General features: G+C 40.6%; 2 protein-coding genes across 4 annotated transcripts in view; both read left to right on the forward strand.

Moving 5' to 3' along the window:
- Positions 1–6,882, forward strand: part of LOC134194789 (chromodomain-helicase-DNA-binding protein 1-like) — a 31,593-nt gene extending 24,711 nt beyond the window's left edge. Inside the window, exons 12-34 of one of the 2 annotated variants that reach the window (XM_062663759.1) lie at positions 957–1,046; positions 1,107–1,157; positions 1,995–2,040; positions 2,101–2,174; positions 2,233–2,346; positions 2,643–2,757; positions 3,167–3,275; positions 3,329–3,379; positions 3,445–3,500; positions 3,569–3,595; positions 3,654–3,757; positions 3,820–3,903; positions 3,961–4,013; positions 4,383–4,472; positions 4,549–4,628; positions 4,692–4,894; positions 5,060–5,158; positions 5,223–5,293; positions 5,354–5,468; positions 5,565–5,673; positions 5,764–5,997; positions 6,378–6,456; positions 6,604–6,882. In XM_062663759.1, coding sequence (XP_062519743.1) covers positions 957–1,046; positions 1,107–1,157; positions 1,995–2,040; positions 2,101–2,174; positions 2,233–2,346; positions 2,643–2,757; positions 3,167–3,275; positions 3,329–3,379; positions 3,445–3,500; positions 3,569–3,595; positions 3,654–3,757; positions 3,820–3,903; positions 3,961–4,013; positions 4,383–4,472; positions 4,549–4,628; positions 4,692–4,894; positions 5,060–5,158; positions 5,223–5,293; positions 5,354–5,468; positions 5,565–5,673; positions 5,764–5,997; positions 6,378–6,456; positions 6,604–6,714 — 2,165 coding nt within the window. In that variant the 3' untranslated portion in view covers positions 6,715–6,882. The remainder of the gene's footprint in view (positions 1–956; positions 1,047–1,106; positions 1,158–1,994; positions 2,041–2,100; positions 2,175–2,232; positions 2,347–2,642; positions 2,758–3,166; positions 3,276–3,328; positions 3,380–3,444; positions 3,501–3,568; positions 3,596–3,653; positions 3,758–3,819; positions 3,904–3,960; positions 4,014–4,382; positions 4,473–4,548; positions 4,629–4,691; positions 4,895–5,059; positions 5,159–5,222; positions 5,294–5,353; positions 5,469–5,564; positions 5,674–5,763; positions 5,998–6,377; positions 6,457–6,603) is intronic. The other variant, XM_062663760.1, reaches the window with a different exon arrangement.
- A 4,019-nt stretch (positions 6,883–10,901) lies between these two features.
- Positions 10,902–16,176, forward strand: LOC134195038 (uncharacterized). Of its 2 annotated transcripts, XM_062664039.1 has the most exons (4): positions 10,902–11,040; positions 14,007–14,041; positions 15,001–15,085; positions 15,143–16,176. In XM_062664039.1, exons 1-4 carry the CDS (start codon positions 11,036–11,038, stop codon positions 15,927–15,929), a joined length of 912 nt encoding a protein of 303 aa, XP_062520023.1. In that variant the 5' UTR covers positions 10,902–11,035; the 3' UTR covers positions 15,930–16,176. The 2 variants fall into 2 exon arrangements, with proteins under 2 accessions (XP_062520023.1, XP_062520022.1); XM_062664038.1 differs by having other exon boundaries at positions 15,001–16,176.
- Positions 16,177–19,151: the final 2,975 nt, after the last annotated feature.

Genomic DNA, 19,151 nt, shown 5'->3' on the forward strand with positions numbered 1-19,151 from the left:
TATACAGTCAGTTGCTAGATGCACCAAGAAAAGCTGGTGGTCAGAAGTTAGGTTCAAAGACACTCTAAGACACCATCTACAGAATGTCGGTATTGATCACCAAGAATTGGGAATGATAGCATGTGACCGTTCAGGTGGAAGAAAAATATGAGATTAGGTTTGGATCGTTACAAGGAAGCGAGAATTGACAAGATTGAAGAAAAGAGACTAATGCGTCACAGCTATACACCAGAGAACTTTCTTACTGGTACAAAGAACATTTGCAATATCTGTCGTAGATATATCTGTCATAGAGTATGTTGTTCTAGAATTGGACTCTTTGCATATGAACATGCTCATCAAAGACAAATTGTAAACAACTGCTGAATGGAAGTCATGAACTCATTGTTGAGTAGTGAAAAATAGAGAGAGAGAGAGAGAGAGAGAGAGAGTGTGTGTGTGTGTGTGTGTGTGTGTGTGTGTGGAACCCAGCCATCTGGCTGGGGGCGTAACCGTAATGAACGGCAGCTCCTTATCCATTTGCCATTTTTGTGTGTGTGTACGTGTGTGTGTGTTTGTGTGTGTGTGTGTGTGTGTGTGTGTGTGTGTGTGTGTGTGTGTGTGTGTGTGTGTGCACGTGCGATAACTTTAATAGTGAACAAAGTACTTAGTCAAAAGGATTTTATCTGGATCTGCCTTTCTGCTTCAGATCTTTCAAAAATTACTTGGACTACATTTTTGTACAATCACTAACACTTGTTTCCAATGCTAATGTTTGAAATCCCTGAAGTCTGCAGTTTTACTCTACCTAGTCGTTCTATCTTGTTTTTTCAATTGTTTTAGCTCTGTACTATTTGTTGATCGACTGCTTGTTTGTCATGTCAGTTTGCTTGCTTCCTTGCATGGATGTCAACTAAAAGACATTGACTTGTTTGTTTTAGTCGTGGTGCTTGCATTACTAAATTGTTCATGTTAAGGTGCATTTGGAGACAACGCAGTGAAGACTAGACTGTTGAACATTATGATGCAGTTGAGAAAATGTTGTAACCATCCCTACATATTTAATGGTAATTGCAAACAGTATATTTTTTGAGTGCTGACAGTGTCAATGTACTTCTCTCTTGCAGGTGTTGAACCGGAGCCATTTGAACAAGGAGACCATCTTGTGACAGCAAGTGGTAGGCAAATATTGCTTGAGACACCATGACTGTTTATTTGCTTTATAGTGCAGTTTAGTTGATTGTTATTAGCTATTGTGGTGGTGGTCGTTGTCGTAGTCATGGTAGTGGTGGTTGTGGTGGTGGTGGTGGTTGTTGTTGTTGTTGGTGGTCGGTGTTGGTGTTGGTGGTGGTGGTGGTTGTGTGTGTGTGTGTGTGTGTGTGTGTGTGTGTGTGTGTGTGTGTGTGTTATGTTGTGTGTGTGTGTGTGTGCATGTGTGCATGCGTGTGTGCGTGTGTGTGTGTGTGTGTGTGTGTGTGTGTGTGTGTGTGTGTGTGTGTGTGTGTGTGTGTGTGTGTGTGTGTGTGTGTGTGTGTGTGTGTGTGTGTGTGTGTGTGTGTGTGTGTTATGCATGCATATTGATATTTTTCTATCTATGTGCATGCACTGTTGTCTATCATATTGTGAATGTCTGTGCTTGCGTGCTGGTACAGTAGCAGCATTGATGCAGGTGTGTTTGTGTACACTGAAATGTTGTGTGCATGTTTAGTGGCGATTTACTATGTTAAGTTAACTATGGATTTGTAAGATGCTACCACTCAAACTGCATCTAAGGTGATCATGCATGATCACACTTCTCATGTGACATGTTGCAAGCATAAATTTTTGGCATTTGTGGTGGTGTCTTTAGTTAGACTGGTACTTTAATAGCATATGGTATTTTTTGGTGTGATTTAGCAATTTTCAGATGGTGTCTAGTGGTTTTATCTACTTTGATTCTGAAAGCCCTGCTGCTTTTTTATTGCAATATAACAGTTACTGTATTTTGGAAGTATTTTATGCAGATTTGGTTATAGGTAAATTGGCTTTACTTGACCAACTACTGTCTCATCTGAAACAAGGGTGATATCTGCACTGATAGTAATGATAGGTTATGTACTTGTATTTCTTTGTTGCTTTCAGCGGTCATCGAGTTCTGATATTTTCACAAATGACAAGAATGCTTGATATTCTACAGGACTATTTAGAATACAGAGGTGGAGATGAGATACTATTTCTCTATTTTACTGTGATATGTCATTTTTGTGTGGTCAGGCTATTGCTATGAGAGGCTAGATGGCTCTGTGCGTAGTGAAGAACGATATCTTGCTATAAAGAACTTTAGTGAAATGGATCATGAATTTGTGTTTTTGTTGAGCACAAGAGCAGGTATGGAACACTTTCACTATTTTAACAGATTATTGAGTCACTGTACAGGTATGCAGTTGAGAGGTAATTTAGACAGTCAGACAAAACTGATGGGAGAAAGGTTGGACAGACAGTTTGTCAGATGAAGCCCTTTGTATGAAGACGGCATTGTGCTATTGGATGACAGGCATGGAGTTACTGTTCTTAAATTAAACTGATATGTAGGCAGACGGCAAGTAAATTGCATTTTGGTATCAGTCTGTTATTGGTGTGTTTTAGCATTTTGGTATCAGTCTGTTATTGGTGTGTTTTAACAGGTGGTGTTGGTCTCAACTTGACTGCTGCAGATACTGTTATTTATGCTGACCTTGACTTCAATCCGCAGAGTGATCTTCAGGCAGCAGCTCGTGTGTACAGAATTGGGCAAAGCAAGTGAGCGAATTAACTATTTACAAATGTGAATAGTTATAAATATAGCTTTAAGAAAAGCACTATAGGACCAGTAATATAGATTAAAGTGAAATAGTAAAAGAAGAGTGTTGTGCGGGAAGAATGATGTGCATGGTTTGATGGAAAATTACTAGTTTTTTATCACTCAGAAGTAATTTAAATTGTGTAGTTTGATGGCAAGGAAACAATTTCTCAATACATATACAATTGCTGCAAATGTGCAGCATTAACCCAATTGCAATAATGTCTGGTTTACATATAACAGAATCGAATGTTATTACCAAAGTTTGCGAGTCACGTATTATTAACTAAATTGTTTGCTTTGGAATTTATTGCACTCCTACCATGTACAACATTTTTCTTTTATGATATATGGCGATGTTTACTACAGACCAGTGAAGATCATACGGCTAGTGACAAGAAGTACAGTTGAAGAGATTATTATGAAGAGAGCTGATGCTAAACTCAAACTGTCAAACACCGTTATTGACGGAGGCCATGTCTGTCAGTAATTGATCTTTGGTTACATAATTGTTTACAAGGCTTTTGTTAGTTTACTCACGATCCCTCACATTCTGGAGTGTTTTTGGACTCACCGGTTCAGGTTGCGCATAGTTTTACTAATTTCTTTGATTATACATTCAATTCAATGATGATACATTTCTGTAGCTGTGCAACATGCTAAAGTTTGGTCTTGATAAGTTGCTGACTTCCAGTTACCCTAGGTATGTTCAATTTTATGCTAAAAGACTAACACTTTGGTTTTGAAAGGATTTTTGTTGTAATTTTGTAGTGAATTGGATGATCAAGAATGGAAGAAGTTCTAATTGTTTGAGGTTTTGAAAAGATACATTTGTGTTTACCTGAGATTTATTTAGGATTTTGGGAAAGAGTGAAAATGGACGCTGGCTTGGAAGTGAAGATGATATTCAAAGTGTACAATCACATGACATGGAGGATGTAGCAGTTGGGGTAGATTCAGGTTCATACTGCAACATCTTACTGTACAAATGACGCTTTTTGTGACTACTAGTTATTTTATAGGTGACAACATTTATATGTATGAAGGACGTGATTATGCCACTGTATCTGATGCTGATCAGAAAGCACTGCAGACATTGCTAATTGGTAAAAGGTCATGATTGCCATATTTGCTTCTATCTGTAATGTGTTTGATTTGAGCAGATCAAGATGCACAGGCTTTACTTGATCAACGAGTATTACGTAATGAGATTAAGGTATGAACACAGCGATGCTATGGGCAGTGTACATTTTCTGTTACAATGATTGAAAATCAGTTTTGAAATGCTAATAAGTGCGCATACTTGCTGACTTATTTGAATTAATTACTGAGATGCAAAATTCCTGATTTTATCAGAGTTTCAGCTAAAGCAGGCAGCTGCCCCTAAGTAAATCTGTTGCCACAAGCACATAGAACTTTAGAATCATAAAATCAGATTGCCAGTACTTGTCTATTCTCATTCTTGGCTTTCCATTGTTTGATTTCAACTTTAGTTTTTGACTTTTATGTGAATGCAAGAAATTGCAACAGATAACAGCTGTATGATTTGTGATGTAAAATTTGCCTGCTATGTGTTTATATGTAGGTTCCCATTGTTGCAGTTGCAACTGGCAGTAATAGTAGTAGGAAAAGGAAACAGTTGAGTGAAGAAGAACTGGCAGCCAGGAGGCAAAGGGTAAAGTAGAAATCATTTTAATGTGGATGATTTAACTGACCTTTTTTATTTTCAATTTATTTGCGTGCAACATTAGCGTAAAGAAGCTGCTGAGAAACGTGCAAAAGTAGCAGAAGAAGAAGAACACAAACGACAAGAACAGAGACGTCTTAAATTGTGACTACTCATTAATATATGTTGAACAGCAAATGTGTTTCATTTAATAATCGTATTAATTAGAATGAAATTCTGGCAGCAGGAAGGATATGAATCATGTAATGTAGCTGTACAAAGCGATGATAGTGAAGATGAATCAGACATTCTCATAAATTTGGAGAATGAAGATGATGAGAAGACTGCAAAGAATATTCAATTTGTAGTTGGTGATGTAACTCATCCAGCAATGACAGGAAATAATGATGCCATCATTGTGCATTGTGTTGGTAAGGTTGTGTGTGTGTGTGTGTGTGTGTGTGTGTGTGTGTGTGTGTGTGTGTGTGTGTGTGTGTATGTATGTGTGTGGTGTTATTTCTTCTGGTTGTGTTTGTGGAGTGTGCCCTATTTGCGCATGAAGTTTGGTACATTTCATAAACATTCAATTTTTGAAGATGACAGTGGACAGTGGGGACGTGGAGGCCTGTTTACTGCTATATCTAACCGATCAATGAAACCTCAGGCACAATACGAATTGGCTGCAAAGATGAAGGGTAATTTAGTCAATTGGTGATTTCACAAACTTATTGTATTGCTGAATGTGCGGTTATGCTGTAGATCTATCCATAGGTGACTGCCACATTATTCCTGTGGATGACATTGTTAGCAGAGTTCATGGATCTGACATGGTTATATTTGTTACATACATGTTTAGACATAATTGTTAAGTTTGGAATAATGCATACTAGGTTGCACTCTTTGTGGCTCAACGTCGGAGCAGGCACAACCAGATATCTGCTATTAAATTACCTGCATTGGAAGACTGTTTAAGACGACTTGCTCGAGTAGCCAAGGAAAGGAAAGGTCAGCTGTGTAGCATGTGTTGTGAGTGTGGGTGTGACTGCATGGGGACGTGTTAGCATACATATTTTCTGTACATGTTATTGATTTCTCTCATAGCCAGTGTTCATCTACCTCGTATTGGCCATTCTACTCCCAACTTCAACTGGTATGGAACAGAGAGGCTTATCAGAAAACATCTGGTTTCTTGTGGCATCCAAACATTCATGTATCATTTCATTTTCGTTTTGTTTTGCCCTGGTTGATAGCAATTTTATTTCACATACATATGTGAGATGAATTCCTGAGCTGTATGTAGATATTATTTTTCAAGGCATGGTACAAGGAAACCCCTTGCTTCTTCTGCTGCAAGTTCATGCCGACAACACCAGACGAATTCATCAGAAAGTGAAGAAGACAGAGCGTTACAGTTAGTGTGTGACAGAGAGTTGCAGAAAACCAGTTTGCCTGCTGGATGTTTAAATGGAATTAATGTCTTCTTGTATGGCTTGGAGACAGAGAAAAGACAAAGACTAGAAAAAGATGTCTTATTGTATCCTTGCAGTATGAATGGAAATTGCATGGTGATTTAGTTGCACAGTAATTGGTTGATACTAGTTTGAATGTATAAGTCCTCTTAGGCGTACCCTATAACCGGTTATTTCTGCAATCATGATATTTCTGTGAATTCTGCAAAGAAATCGCGGGCCGCACAAATAATATTTGCAGATATTTAGGCCTCTCCTCAGAGTCCTAGGCAGTCACTGTGCAGACACAGGTACACTGTACATGTTTGTATACCATGCAGTAACTGTCTTCCTGGTTGAAACGCAGAAATTTAATTAGCATGAAATCGCTGCAATTTTAGTCCACAGAAATATCCGGTTATATGGTAGTCTAGGTGTGTTGTTTGCCTTGACTATTTATTGCAAGACAAGGAGGCGAGGTGAGTTCTACTATTGGGCCTAACGTTTCTCACGTTGTTTGTGCTGGAGATGGTCAGTGGCCTCAGGTAGTGCTTGTTGCCAACCCTGTGTGCACGTGTGTGTGTGTGTGTGTGTGTGTGTGTGTGTGTGTGTGTGTGTGTGTGTGTGTGTGTGTGTGTGTGTGTGTGTGTCCATTACTTCATGCGAGCTGAAGATGTCTGTCTGTGTTATAGGAGATTGAAACTATGGATTTGACAGCTGTGCCTGTATCTTACTTGTGGTTAGAGGAATGTATCAAAAAACAATCTGTAGTCAGTGTGGCTGACTATATAGTCATGTTTTGAGTCAATGACAACTGGCATCTGTCAGAATGTCGATGTGCAATGACTTGAACACATCCTCTACAATGCTGATTGAATTCAGAGACATATTGTTGCTAGTGGTAATGTCAATTGTCTTGCTTTTAAAACTATATCTTGTTTGCTGTGTATTTTATTATAGCAAATTCATAACTAGAGCCAGTTGTTTGTATGATGATGCATGTACATGTATATATAAGTATACGTGCACATGCATGGTATCCTTTGTGGTCAATCGATTTGGCACAGCTTGATACACAGCTTCCAAAATTGCTTAAAGTTGGGATAGCCACTCTAAGCTGCAACAGACAAACAATACGAAATTGAGCATTGCCGAGTGTGAAATGCTGCGAACTCGGAATGGCATCTAACCAACTTTCGTCGTTTGGACCTCCACAACTTAGAAGTCTAGTCCTATCGTGAACATCAGTACATGACTCGAGGAATGTTTGATATTGTTTATCCTTCTTGATACAATTTAAACGTGACTGTAGTTTCTTAGGATTGTTTGTAAGGACGTTGGCAGTTGGAACTACCTTCTGCGCTGATTCACCTGTGCTGTGTAGGTCGTTCAAAGCTGATTTCAATTCAATGTATAATTGCCGCGATGAAAATTTTTCTGATAAAACATTACACATATCAGAAGGCAGTCCTGACAAGCTGCATGGTAAATATTTGAGAGTGCTGGCCCAAGCACCCGAATAGGCAGACGGAGCTAACTTGCTGATTGGTTCAGACCAAAATCTCCCTGACTGATACTTAAGCTTGGTTGCTGCAATTCTATTTTAGTCAACTTGCGCCCGACAATACTTTGGAAACAATGTCTAATATTTTGATCGTGTTGTGAGGCAGCTGATGTAACCAGAGAAAAAGGAACTGTTCTCAAAAGATTCATAATTCTCAGTAAACCACAGTATCTCAAAGTAGATTAGCTGATTGGGCATGGTCAAGGAGAGGCAGCTTGTTCAGGAAGTCGTTTCAAGATAGGTTTTTTGCTTGCATAATTCAACGACGAAACTGTCACTACGGACCAGTACCCCGAGAATAACTAGTCCATCATACTGCACATCAATTGGCAAACTCCATCCTTCAATAGGCAAAAGAGAGTATGCTTCACATTTGCCTTCTCTCAGTTCTAATCCAATTTTGGTGAACTGTTGTTTATGGACAGATAAGTATATAGCAGACACCTGGTCTTTTGAGCCAACAAAAACCAAATCGTTTAGGTAGCTATGTAATAAAATTGAATGGCTTCTGTCGTTGACTGATACAAGAATTGGTTGAATAGCTAGGGAAAACGAAGATGGACCAAGGCGGTCTTCTTGCTGAACACCTTCATCGGAAACGATGCAATCCGATCCTTTGGACTTGCTATTGGTAAGAAGAGGAGAATTTAGGTAGCATTTTGATACAAATGGGTAGATTTCTGGTAGACTAGCTGTTCATCATCCTAATTATGCAAGATCGCTGCACGGCTTACAGTGTTAAAAGCATTCTTTGCATCTAGGTTGATCACAACCCAATCTGGAGGGTTCTGTAAGCACATCCGAATAAGATGGGTGATAATTTCTGCACCCCAGGAGTGCATACACCGTATTGATGAGGTGATAAGAAGGTTGATATACGTTCTTTCAATTGACTACAGACTGCCATGGCCGTTAACCGTCTAATGCAACCTCCAACAGCAATAGGTCGATCGAACGTCGGCATTGCCCTTTTTTGAAGTAATGAGTTTAGCTCCTGCTAGTACTCTTGCTATTTGATCAGTAATGCTACCAGAAAGGAAACAGTTGCAGACAACCACAAGGAGATTGGTTGAAGTTCTGATTCCAATAGCAATTTCAGATGCTCAAATCTCAAGCTATCACATCCAGGGTTTGAGACATTGGGACTTTCTCGAAGACAAGCTATCACATTCAGGGTTTGAGTCATTGGGACTTTCTCGAAGAGTTTCTTTTGAACGAATTTAAATTTGAATTGGAGAGCAGGGTAGTTGGAAGTTTGAGAAATAATCAGGAAAACGACTTTGTCTCTCTGGATGTTTATTGTTAAGCTTCTCAAAAGTCTCATCAGATAATGGAGCAACTCCAGGACTATTGAGAATGTTATGGCTGCTTTTGATAGTTCACCTGCTTTGATTTTGGCCTTGACTGTCCTCTTCAGCTCTGCAGAGAGTTATTGAGCAGACTCTGGGTTTACTTGATCAACATGTGTAGGAGGAGAGGTAAATTTTGGCTGAGAGCGTTCATGAAATTTCTCTTCTCTAGATAAAGAGAAACGCTTTTCAAATTTCTTTGATCCAGACTTACCTCCTCTAGTCAGGGGCTGTAGAAGAAATCTTGGAATAAGGAGAAACAATTTCCATACAGATTCATCTTGACAGTTCTTCTGTAATCTGAGCAACGGCACTGAACAGCTATTCCTGAAGAGTGACTGAAGATATGATGGAATATGTGTGACGGAAGGCACTATTTGGCGAGAGATGCTATCTAGGTCTATCTGCTCAATGAAATTCAATCCATCGATCTACTGTTGGGCAATCATTGCAAATCCAAACCAACAGACTTGTCTTCCTCAGCTGTAACCTCACTCGCGGAGAGACTATTTGTTCCAATATCAGAATACGTTGATGAATAACATTGAGATTGCGATGTCACATGACTACTTGTGAATCTACAAGACTTCTCGTGTCTAGCAAGCAAGTTGGCGCCGTTAGATGATCTTGACACGTGAGACTTCCCACAGTAGCTACAAGGCTCTAGAGAGTGCTTGTTTCGAAATTCAAAGGAAATTTCTTCAAACTTACGGTAACTGCGAATGTGATCAAACACCCAATATGCGACTCTCTGTCGGTATCTTGCTACAGAACAGTTCGCAACCGTACAAGACAGCAAACTGCAAGAAGTCGGAAAATTGGACGATTCCATGCAATGCCATGAAATGACAACACGTACCGTTGAAAAAGAAGAAGAAGGAGCAAACGTAGAATCCGACTACAGTCAAGATGATTTCAATTATGTCAACCAGAGAGCAAGCGAATTGTTGCGGCACCATTACTCTATCAATCGCTTCGTGTCGCCAGTGACGGAAACTCAAAGGAGTATACGCTCTCAGCGTACAGTACATATATATATATATATATATATATATATATATATATATACTCACAGCGATCATAGGTGAACAAAGATGAGCAGCCAGTTAATTATTGAATAATGCATGGACGTTCTCATGGATTGTGGCAGGGAGAAATTAAAGATCTATGCCAAAGTACATCGTCCAGAACGTGAACTGATGGGCAGACTAGGTGTGCCTAGCATGACATACTAGACAGTACTAGCTAAAATTGCATGGAAAGTGATATGCATCGGTGATTGAAACAAAACATATTAGCAAGGCAACTCACGTTTCGAATCAACACACCTACCTAAACGCACAAGTGTAGTATCAAACAACATATCAATTTAATATTAAAACACAGTTTTGTACAGTAAAATTAAAAAAGAAAATAAATACCTGAATCTAATACAATCGATTAGCAAGAACTTCGAACATTATGCAGAGATCATTCGGTAGCGTAGTATACGTCTGCTGGGTCGTGTTTCATATATTAGCTCTAAACTAAATTGCTAGCACATGGCCTGTAGTGTCTCCTTTAATTAATGATGCCGCTATATAGTTTGTCACAAATCAATCAAGTGCGTAGGAAGAAAAGTACCTGAAACCCTACCTCGCGATTAGATTAGACTTTAGACAATGGGTTTCTTGTATACCATAAATATTGCTGTCCGCTCTATAGTTTAATTAACTTTGATTTTTTATATACTGGTGGATACACCACTTACTGTTGCAGATTTCATGTGAGCTCAGTGGCATCAAACAGTGCTAGATTTGTCAACAAAAAAGACCTTATCAACGGCTGAAATTGAACAGCCATTAACTATTTAGATTATAAGAATTTAGCAGATGGCGCTCCTTAAATAGAATACATGTTCACTACTGAATCAACGAATGGCCGCAGACCTCTAAGCATATTTCATCTAGAAAGGTGACTGTACCGGTAGTTGAGTAGGTATGTCCTATTAGCAAATTAGATTAAACTTTTTGGTCACGCTTTTAGCGCAAATCGTTAATTAAGAATAGCCGTCGGCTGTGTCGATAACCACTTTGATGTGCACGTCCTAACTGAGAGGAGACACTTGAGGAGGTTCAGAGAGTCTAGCAACCTCTATTTTCTACGCAGTTACACGAAAGAACCGAGAAAGGCAGCACGACTTCTCTAGACAGAAGTACAAAGTTGTGGCGGATGGCGTAAGTCAAATTAATTAATTATGTTCACTTGTCTGAATGTGTCGGATCTCGATCGACGTGTCTTTGTGATCTCACGAAAGTGCTTGTTGATCGCTTGATGTGCACAAGCTCTCTTCTTCAGATATTATTAGTGTCAACACGATATGAACGCTTTCGAATTGCCATTCAATTGTATTGTAAATTATCAAACAGCTGCCAATGAATTTGACATGCAGTCTCGTGAAGGCAATAGATAATCGAATCTCTTTGGTTCCGATATACCGAAATTCGTTTTCTAAATTTGCTTGAGTTTAGTCCGTTTCCAAAAGCTGTTGAAAGAAAACTATTTCGTTTCATATTCAGATTGCCAATTCTCAAATTAGAGCGGACCAAACAGTTTTGGCTGCATAAATATGTACATGTAAAATAACTAGAGTAGGAAGATGACGAATAGCAACATAATGTTTTAAGGTGTATACCGTTGGAAGGTTCTTTTTGCCACAAATGTTTAGATAATGCAGTCTATTTTGCTTTTGTTTGCTTGACTGCTTATGGTGCATTTTGAATATTCAAAGCGCCAACGTCTGCGCTTTTGAGAGTGACGCCATTGTGTTACAAAAAATATTAAATAGAATATTTAAATATTCTAGATGAAGGTTTTCACGTATTCTCAACGTCGTCGTGTACAAAAAGCGCACGAGTAGTGGGAGAGAAAGTGCATGGGAGGATAAGTAAGTGAAGGAGTCAACACGAGTACAGGTGGGAGAGTAAGCGCAAGGAAGAGAGAGTGCTAGCTATAGGCGAGTAAAGAGCAAGAGTGAGAGACTTAAATGCGAGTACCTAGTAATTATGTAGTAAATTTGGTGTTCGTGATTCTCAAGAAAGTACTTCCGATCCACTGGACTGTAAAATAGACAACTGATGTTTCGCCACTCACCTGAGTTTGCTCTAGTTAATTAATCGATTAATATTTCTTGGCTTTTTTGTAAAGGTTTTTCTTGATTAATGAACGAGAGCCTACCGTCTTCGATTAATTAAATAGAGGTCACGACTATGAGACAGCTTAATTTGCACAGTAAACTTTGACTAATTGTCATGCCTCAGAGGCCTTTCAGTATCTACTAAACCAAAAGTAAAATGTTTACCATGCAGACGATACGCATTTCTGTTTGCCTTTCATTTCTAACAGTTGCAAAGGACAACTATTTTTTGTCTTTATAAGTGCATGCAATCATTGCGTATTTCCATATAAATTATGGGCGTGGTCGGGTAGATTTGAGCTCTCACAGCTTTAGTAGTAATATAGCAGGTGATATTATGGGCCATCTAAAGCCACTGCGATTATGACGTTCATGTAGACCCGCAGCCATGCAGGGTAACTGCGTAAATTGTTGGCTAACTCCTACACTGCACGCGTCACTTAATATTGAAATGTTATCTGAGCTCGGCGGCGAGAGCTCATATAGTCCAGCTGCTGTGACAACAGCAAACACAACAAATTGTCATCATGGACCCCTTCCTAAGTGTCTCTAATTTGACTAAACTTGCTGTTTTATCAAATTGATCTTGATTTAGGTGTGTGTCAATAATGTTTTGCATATTGAGCTATTTAGCCCAACCCACTGGTCTCTGCAGGTTTTCAATGCGGGCGTGTAAACAAAGGGTGCAAAGCTGGAAATCGTCTCCAGACTTGCGTACTTACAAGTCGGTCACTTCGTCTGACAAGGAGACTTGCTGTCATGGACAATGCACGTTCCCCTTTGCAAATTCCCTTGGAGCGCCAAATTTCTGTTAATAACGACGACACGTACTATTGATTGTAGCAGCAACAGCCACGCACACCGAAAATTCGAGTTGTCAGACTGCACAGCCACTATGCAGAAACGCTGTGGAACAAGTAAAATGTTACAAGTCAGGTACATTTCAGCTACACGTACCGCATGGCGCCTGAATCCAGCACCTTCGCTTTCTAGTTGGAGAAATTGAACTGAACACGCACGTGCAACTGTAGATTAGACTAAGGGCGAAACCTTTAAGACAAGAAAATGACTAAACTGCATGTACAGGATGGACAACCTGATGGCCGAATTTTCGTAGCAGCTACCAAACAAAGAGTGGTGGCGGCGCCTTATGATGACATCACGTTCGTCTATTGGTCGCTAATGACACCACGTCTCGTCTATAGATCGGAATAACTTCATTTGCATCTGAGCTATTCGAGTATAAATACGGTCGTATGTACGGTCGGTCGTCAGCAGACTACTGCACCCTTAGCTAGCCTCGTACCAGACCCTCTCGCGCCGTCGTGCCCGGTTCCCGTATAACACAACAACGCCGGAGAGGGTCTGGGATCATACCGTCTACTTTCTTCACCTAGTATCACCCTGGTCTCGCGTGGCCAGACGTTTGCGCGGGGGAGGAGGCGTGCAGGGAGCAATCTAGGTAGCTTGGACTAGGGATGCACTAGGCGCCGCTCTATTACTGTGCTAGGCTACAAGAACAATACGAATCGGGAAGCTCGAGTACGATTCGGGAACATTTGGAGCCTGGCAGAGGAGAGGGTCTGGTACGAGGCTACCCTTAGCCAGGATATCCGGGTCTCGGATAATTAGGTAGTGATAGTACGATTGACTGCTAATGCCCAACGTGAAACTTTTCCAGCGATCTGCTTTAGTTTTAGCATTAATTAAGTCTGTTGGACTGAGACTCGATCAACAGCCAAGATTAGCTCAAACTTTAATTTTTAGTGTCCATTACAAGCTAAAAACGTGTGTGTGTGTGTGTGTGTGTGTGTGTGTGTGTGTGTGTGTGTGTGTGTGTGTGTGTGTGTGTGTGTGTGTGTGTGTGTGTGTGTGTGTGTGTGTGTGTGTGTGTGTGTGTGTGTGTGTGTGTGTGTGTGTGTGTGTGTGTGTGTGTGTGTGTGTGTGTGTGTGTGTGTGTGTGTGTGTGTGTGTGTGGTGAGTTTACATAATTTTATCTGTTTTTAGATATTCGAAAAAAGTGGGTGATTCAATATTAAAATGTAAGTTCCAATTTGTGATGTATTTTGTTGTCTTATTAGAGTAGCTTTGCAAAAGTCTCTTCAACATAATGACTGACGATTAATACTTAGAATTAGCTAACTTACTTATTGTACTATACACAGCAATTTATGCCACACATTGCTTTCTTGTTTTATAAGTAAAATGTTTAGTAGAACAACAGCATAGGTTGGTTAAATGAGGAGTTCATCAATTATAGGAATTATCACTAACCTTGCAAATTTTTAGTAGCTGTTGCTGAGAATCTCTCAATACCACTTCTTATACATGTATAGCCTGCGTTAAATTACAACAAAAATTCTCTTTTTATGTGTAGATTATTCTGATAACACTATAGATGTATGATGATGTCGTTAGTATTAGGTGGTCAATTACGACATCTAGTATTCACGTAAGCATATGTGTTTTATACCGTATTTCTGATAATCAATATATAGACTATATAAATTTTAGTTATTGATGTTATATTTTATGAGACTGCGCATGCATTGTATTATCCACTGTCTGGGGGCCATTGGCTCTCTAAAATTTGCCAAAGAAGTTTAGAGAAAATTGACAAATAACACGCATACTGAGCTGCTTAGCTTGATCAAGTTGCAGCATTGTGTGCTAACATGAACATGTATGCACGTTTCTGCTCTAGATTTTGTCACGTTGTTGCGCTTTCACCATTAATTAGTGTTTCTTGCCACACTATGTACCGTCCTATACTTCTGAAAGCGTAGGGCAAAGCTCATGCAACCCAAAACAGTAAACCAGGATTTATTTCGTCTTGTATATGCGTAACGTATTTAAAGCTCTTGTTTACTTAATTGAACTGGCTATTGAGCGAACAATCAAGTATTCCTATATATATATATATATATACTTTAATTTACCAATTTAGCAATTCGCTAATTTTCATTTTCTATGTTTAAAAGTGATAACAGATATTTTTTAGGTTTTGCGGAAACAGCACTCGAAACTCCAAAATACTCTTCAGTAAAAAAAGACCCACGCACTACTTTCGAAACCTACTCTTACAGGTATTGGATAGCCTGCTTCTGGATTGCGTTCAGTACTGCGACCGTGTTCGTTACCAGTGTGATTATTGAATACGCAACACAAGACGTGTTTAGCAGATACGTAGAGCAACGTGAAGTCGCCAATGAATCATTTCTTTCATTTCCTAAAATTTACATTTGTAACAACGTCAAACAAGACTTGGCTCCAGATTATCCAAGCCACATTGACTGCAAGATTTTCCCTAACCTTTTTGAATTGGGGAATGAACCATGCGAGCCTAACCAACCGTTTCAAACGCTCACTTTGCTCAACCGTACCTGCATTGTTTATAATGGACTAACAGCTCGAAGCAGAAATAACTTACTGCGCGTTAAAGTGGACGTTGGCAATCATTCTTCTGTCTATGCTCCTTGGAAGGGGGCGTTTATGTTTTTGAAAAGCTTGCATTCTGAAACACCAACAGAGCTTCAAGATATTGAACAGTGGAAAATACTAGAAGCCCAACGATATCTTTTAGTGCAGCTGCGTGTATATCGAAAGACAAAGACTTTGGATTCCCAGGAAAAACCTGAACCTAAAGAAGACAAGTACAAAACAGAAGTTGGCCATTCTGCTTTAGTGGGCTACTATACAGGTACACAGTCCAATAGAACAGCAGTCGTAATCGACTTTTTCTTTCAAAGCTTTGATGTGGAGACAATAACAACATTTCATTTGCGTAACTACAGTTTGTTTATCGCTGATGTGGAAGGTGCGGCCAGCGTTTTTGGCATCATTATAATGATTCTAAGCTTTTTTTACGCAGTTGCATCATGTATCTATCGTTTTCGACATCCTGAGGCCGACGATTACAGTGATTTGTAAACACGGGTATGTTTGCTGTTGCTGCGATGAGCAAGATAGACATGTGTAGACGCTGTTTATGTCTTAGCTGACCAATTTGATTAGCAATTGATAACTGTATTACTTAGCATGCTTTGCTATATGTGCCGCCTGTTTACTGTTGCTGCTACTTCTTTTAGTGTAGCGCTAAATACCACGATTCGTGTGGCAGTTTACAAATGAGAAATGTATGGTAATGATTAGATTAAACAGACAATGTTTCGTCTCAAGTTAATTCTTGCTATTGCAGGACTGCTATGGTCTATCTTGTTTCCTTGCGAATACCACTCGTTTGTGCTCTTGTCGACGTTCTATATATAACGCATGCACTCACTCGCACTATATTCGATTACAATGTGCAAGAAAGAGCCATGTTTATTTTAGTAATTGATTAAGGCATCGAAGTTCAATATGACCACAACCAAAACGTAGTCATTATTGTATCGCAGAGATTCGGGAAAAACCACTCCACCCCTCTCTTGCACCTCATGCGTATACGTGCGTTCGCATCGAGCCGCAATCGCCTGACACCGCTACATCTCGATGGCAGTCGCATGGCAGTGCGCCAATATCGAAAACGCCCTCTTGGCTCCAAGACAACCAAGAATACATCTCTAGACGCCATAGAGAAGCCACCGCTACCAAGAAGGCGCGACGGGCTGCCGGCAACTTTTCGCGAAGGGATGCCAGCTCCACACTATCCCAACAACCCAATGTGACCAGTTTTGTCCACACTTCTCTGCGAGCGGCTATGGTTTTGTCGAACCCTGCGCATCCCAAATCCCCATCAAGATACTACGTATCCCGCGATACCGAAAGGTTGCCCACGAAGCAATTCTACGTAGACCTAGATATAGCGAGGAACAGAACACCTTCGCAGCCATGTCCGATCACGCGGTATCGAAAGTTGCCAACGAAGAAACATTATGTGGGCATAGACATGTATATAGCGATGAACATGCAGAACACCTTCGTAACCGTGTCCGACCACACGATATGGAAATGTCAACGAAGAAAAACTATGTGGACGTAGATATAGCGGGAAACAATACACCTTTAACCCATGTCCAACGACGTACTCCAGAATGTGTCCAAGAATCCGATTCAAACCACATTCGCCGATATGGGTCTTTGTGCCAAGAAGGGTCGTGCCTAGCATCTCCTCGTGGAGAACGCCTACGAGAACAATTTCCTCTCCGACATATCCAAGGTCGACTACCTTGCCGGAAACCGAGGGCGTACTCGTCTTCGCCCCTCGTAGAGTTGCCGTGTTTGTAGACGATAAGTACGTATTCGGGTACCTATGTTTGGAGGATACGGTCCCAGTTCGAGGAAGCATCTCTTGTACGCCCGGCGAGGGTGGATCTGCACAGAACGTTGTGGGAAAGACACGCACAACCCTTCGAGACACACTGGGTACCAAACGGAATATCGAGGTGCATGCCGGACCTACACACGGTACTACTCCACAAGGAGCAGGCTCCACGATACGAAGCACCCTCGCCTAGATCAAAAAGGACACGAACGCTGTCGTTCGTGGAACGAGGAAAAAGATGTATGGAGGCAACGAACTCTACGGGTAGTCGTGGCAAAGATCGACGTCTCCGATATATCGATGGGCGAACTCATTGTCCCAGAAAGAACGGAGATTGCTTGTCTTTGGCTATGGGCTATACAGTATTGACTACACCCAGGACTTCTCTGTGGTCCTCGATTGCAAGGCTCTGGTGAAATACCTATGCAGAGTCAACGAGTTCCGCGAGCGAGGAGAACTCTACAGCGCCATAGAGGAGGGCACACTGACCATACTGGCCAACAACGGTACTGTGGGGTAACCCCTTTTACACGTGGGTACACAGCTCGCCCGACCGATGTACGACTTGGATAAAGGTGTACAACAAATCGTTTCTCAATTCGAAGCTGGAGAGATCCAAGCAAAGTTTGGAAGCAAGTTGAGTGCAACAGATGACAGCTGTATGATTTTGTGATGTAAAACTTGCCTGCTATGTGTTTATGTAGGTTTCTATGGTTGCCGTTGCAACTGGCGCATGGCAGTAGTAGTAGGCAAAGGTAAAGTAGAAATCATTTCAATGTGGATGACTTGACTGACCTTTTCTTGTTTTCAATTTATTTGCATGCAACATTAGCGTAAAGAAGCTGCTGAGAAACGTGCAAAAGTAGCAGAAGAAGAACACAAACGACAAGAACAGAGGCGTCTTAAATAATGACTACTCATTAGCATATGTTGAACTGCAAATGTGTTGCATTTAATAATTGTATTCATTAGAATGAAATTCTGGAATCAGGAAGGATATGAATCATGTAATGTGTAGCTGTACAAAGTGATGACAGTGAAGATGAATCAGACATTCTCATAAATTTGAAGAGTGAAGATGATGAGAAGACTACAAAGAATATTCAATTTGTAGTTGGTAATGTAACTCATCCAGCAGTGACAGGAAATAATGATGCCGTGCAGGGGCGGATCTAGGATCTGACTGAAGGGGGTGCGCGACGGTGTGAAATTGATTGTGGGCGTGGTTAGAAAGTTGTCTATCTAGGAAGGGGAGCCAAACTGTATTTTATGCAGGAATAAATGACACACACGCGCCCCCACACACATGTAATGTGTATGTACACGTACATTATGTACCGTAAGTATAGTCACAATCACTGAATGCAAGATCGAACAACGAGATCACACCGCTTCTGATTTTGAAAGATGACTTTGGCATATTAGTATGCACAAATCAACGTCGTATGCAGAGATTGTCAGTGTAAAGAGAATCAAAAACCTTTACAATACTGAAACTAGTAGATTCATACATAAAATTCTTACATAGTATGATACTGCGTCTAGAGACATAGGACTTAGTCTGCCTGAAGGAGTGGCGCGCCCCCTCGCGCCCATGCCGTGTGTGTGTGTGTGTGTGTGTGTGTGTGTGTGTGTGTGTGTGTGTGTGTGTGTGTGTGTGTGCGTGCGTGTGTGCGTGCGCGTGCGCGTGTGTGTGTGCGTGCGTGTGCGTGTGCGTGTGCGTGTGTGTGTGTGTGTGTGTGTGTGTGTGTGTGTGTGTGTGTGTGTGTGTGTGTGTGTGTGTGTGTGTGTGTGTGTGTGTGTGTGTGTGTGTTTGTGTGTGATGTTATTTCTTCTGGTTGTGTTTGTGGAGTGTGCCCTATTTGTGCATGAAATTTGGTACATTTCAT

The sequence above is a fragment of the Corticium candelabrum genome, chromosome 19 (assembly GCF_963422355.1).
Source record: "Corticium candelabrum chromosome 19, ooCorCand1.1, whole genome shotgun sequence".
Classification (NCBI taxonomy): Eukaryota; Metazoa; Porifera; class Homoscleromorpha; order Homosclerophorida; family Plakinidae; genus Corticium; species Corticium candelabrum.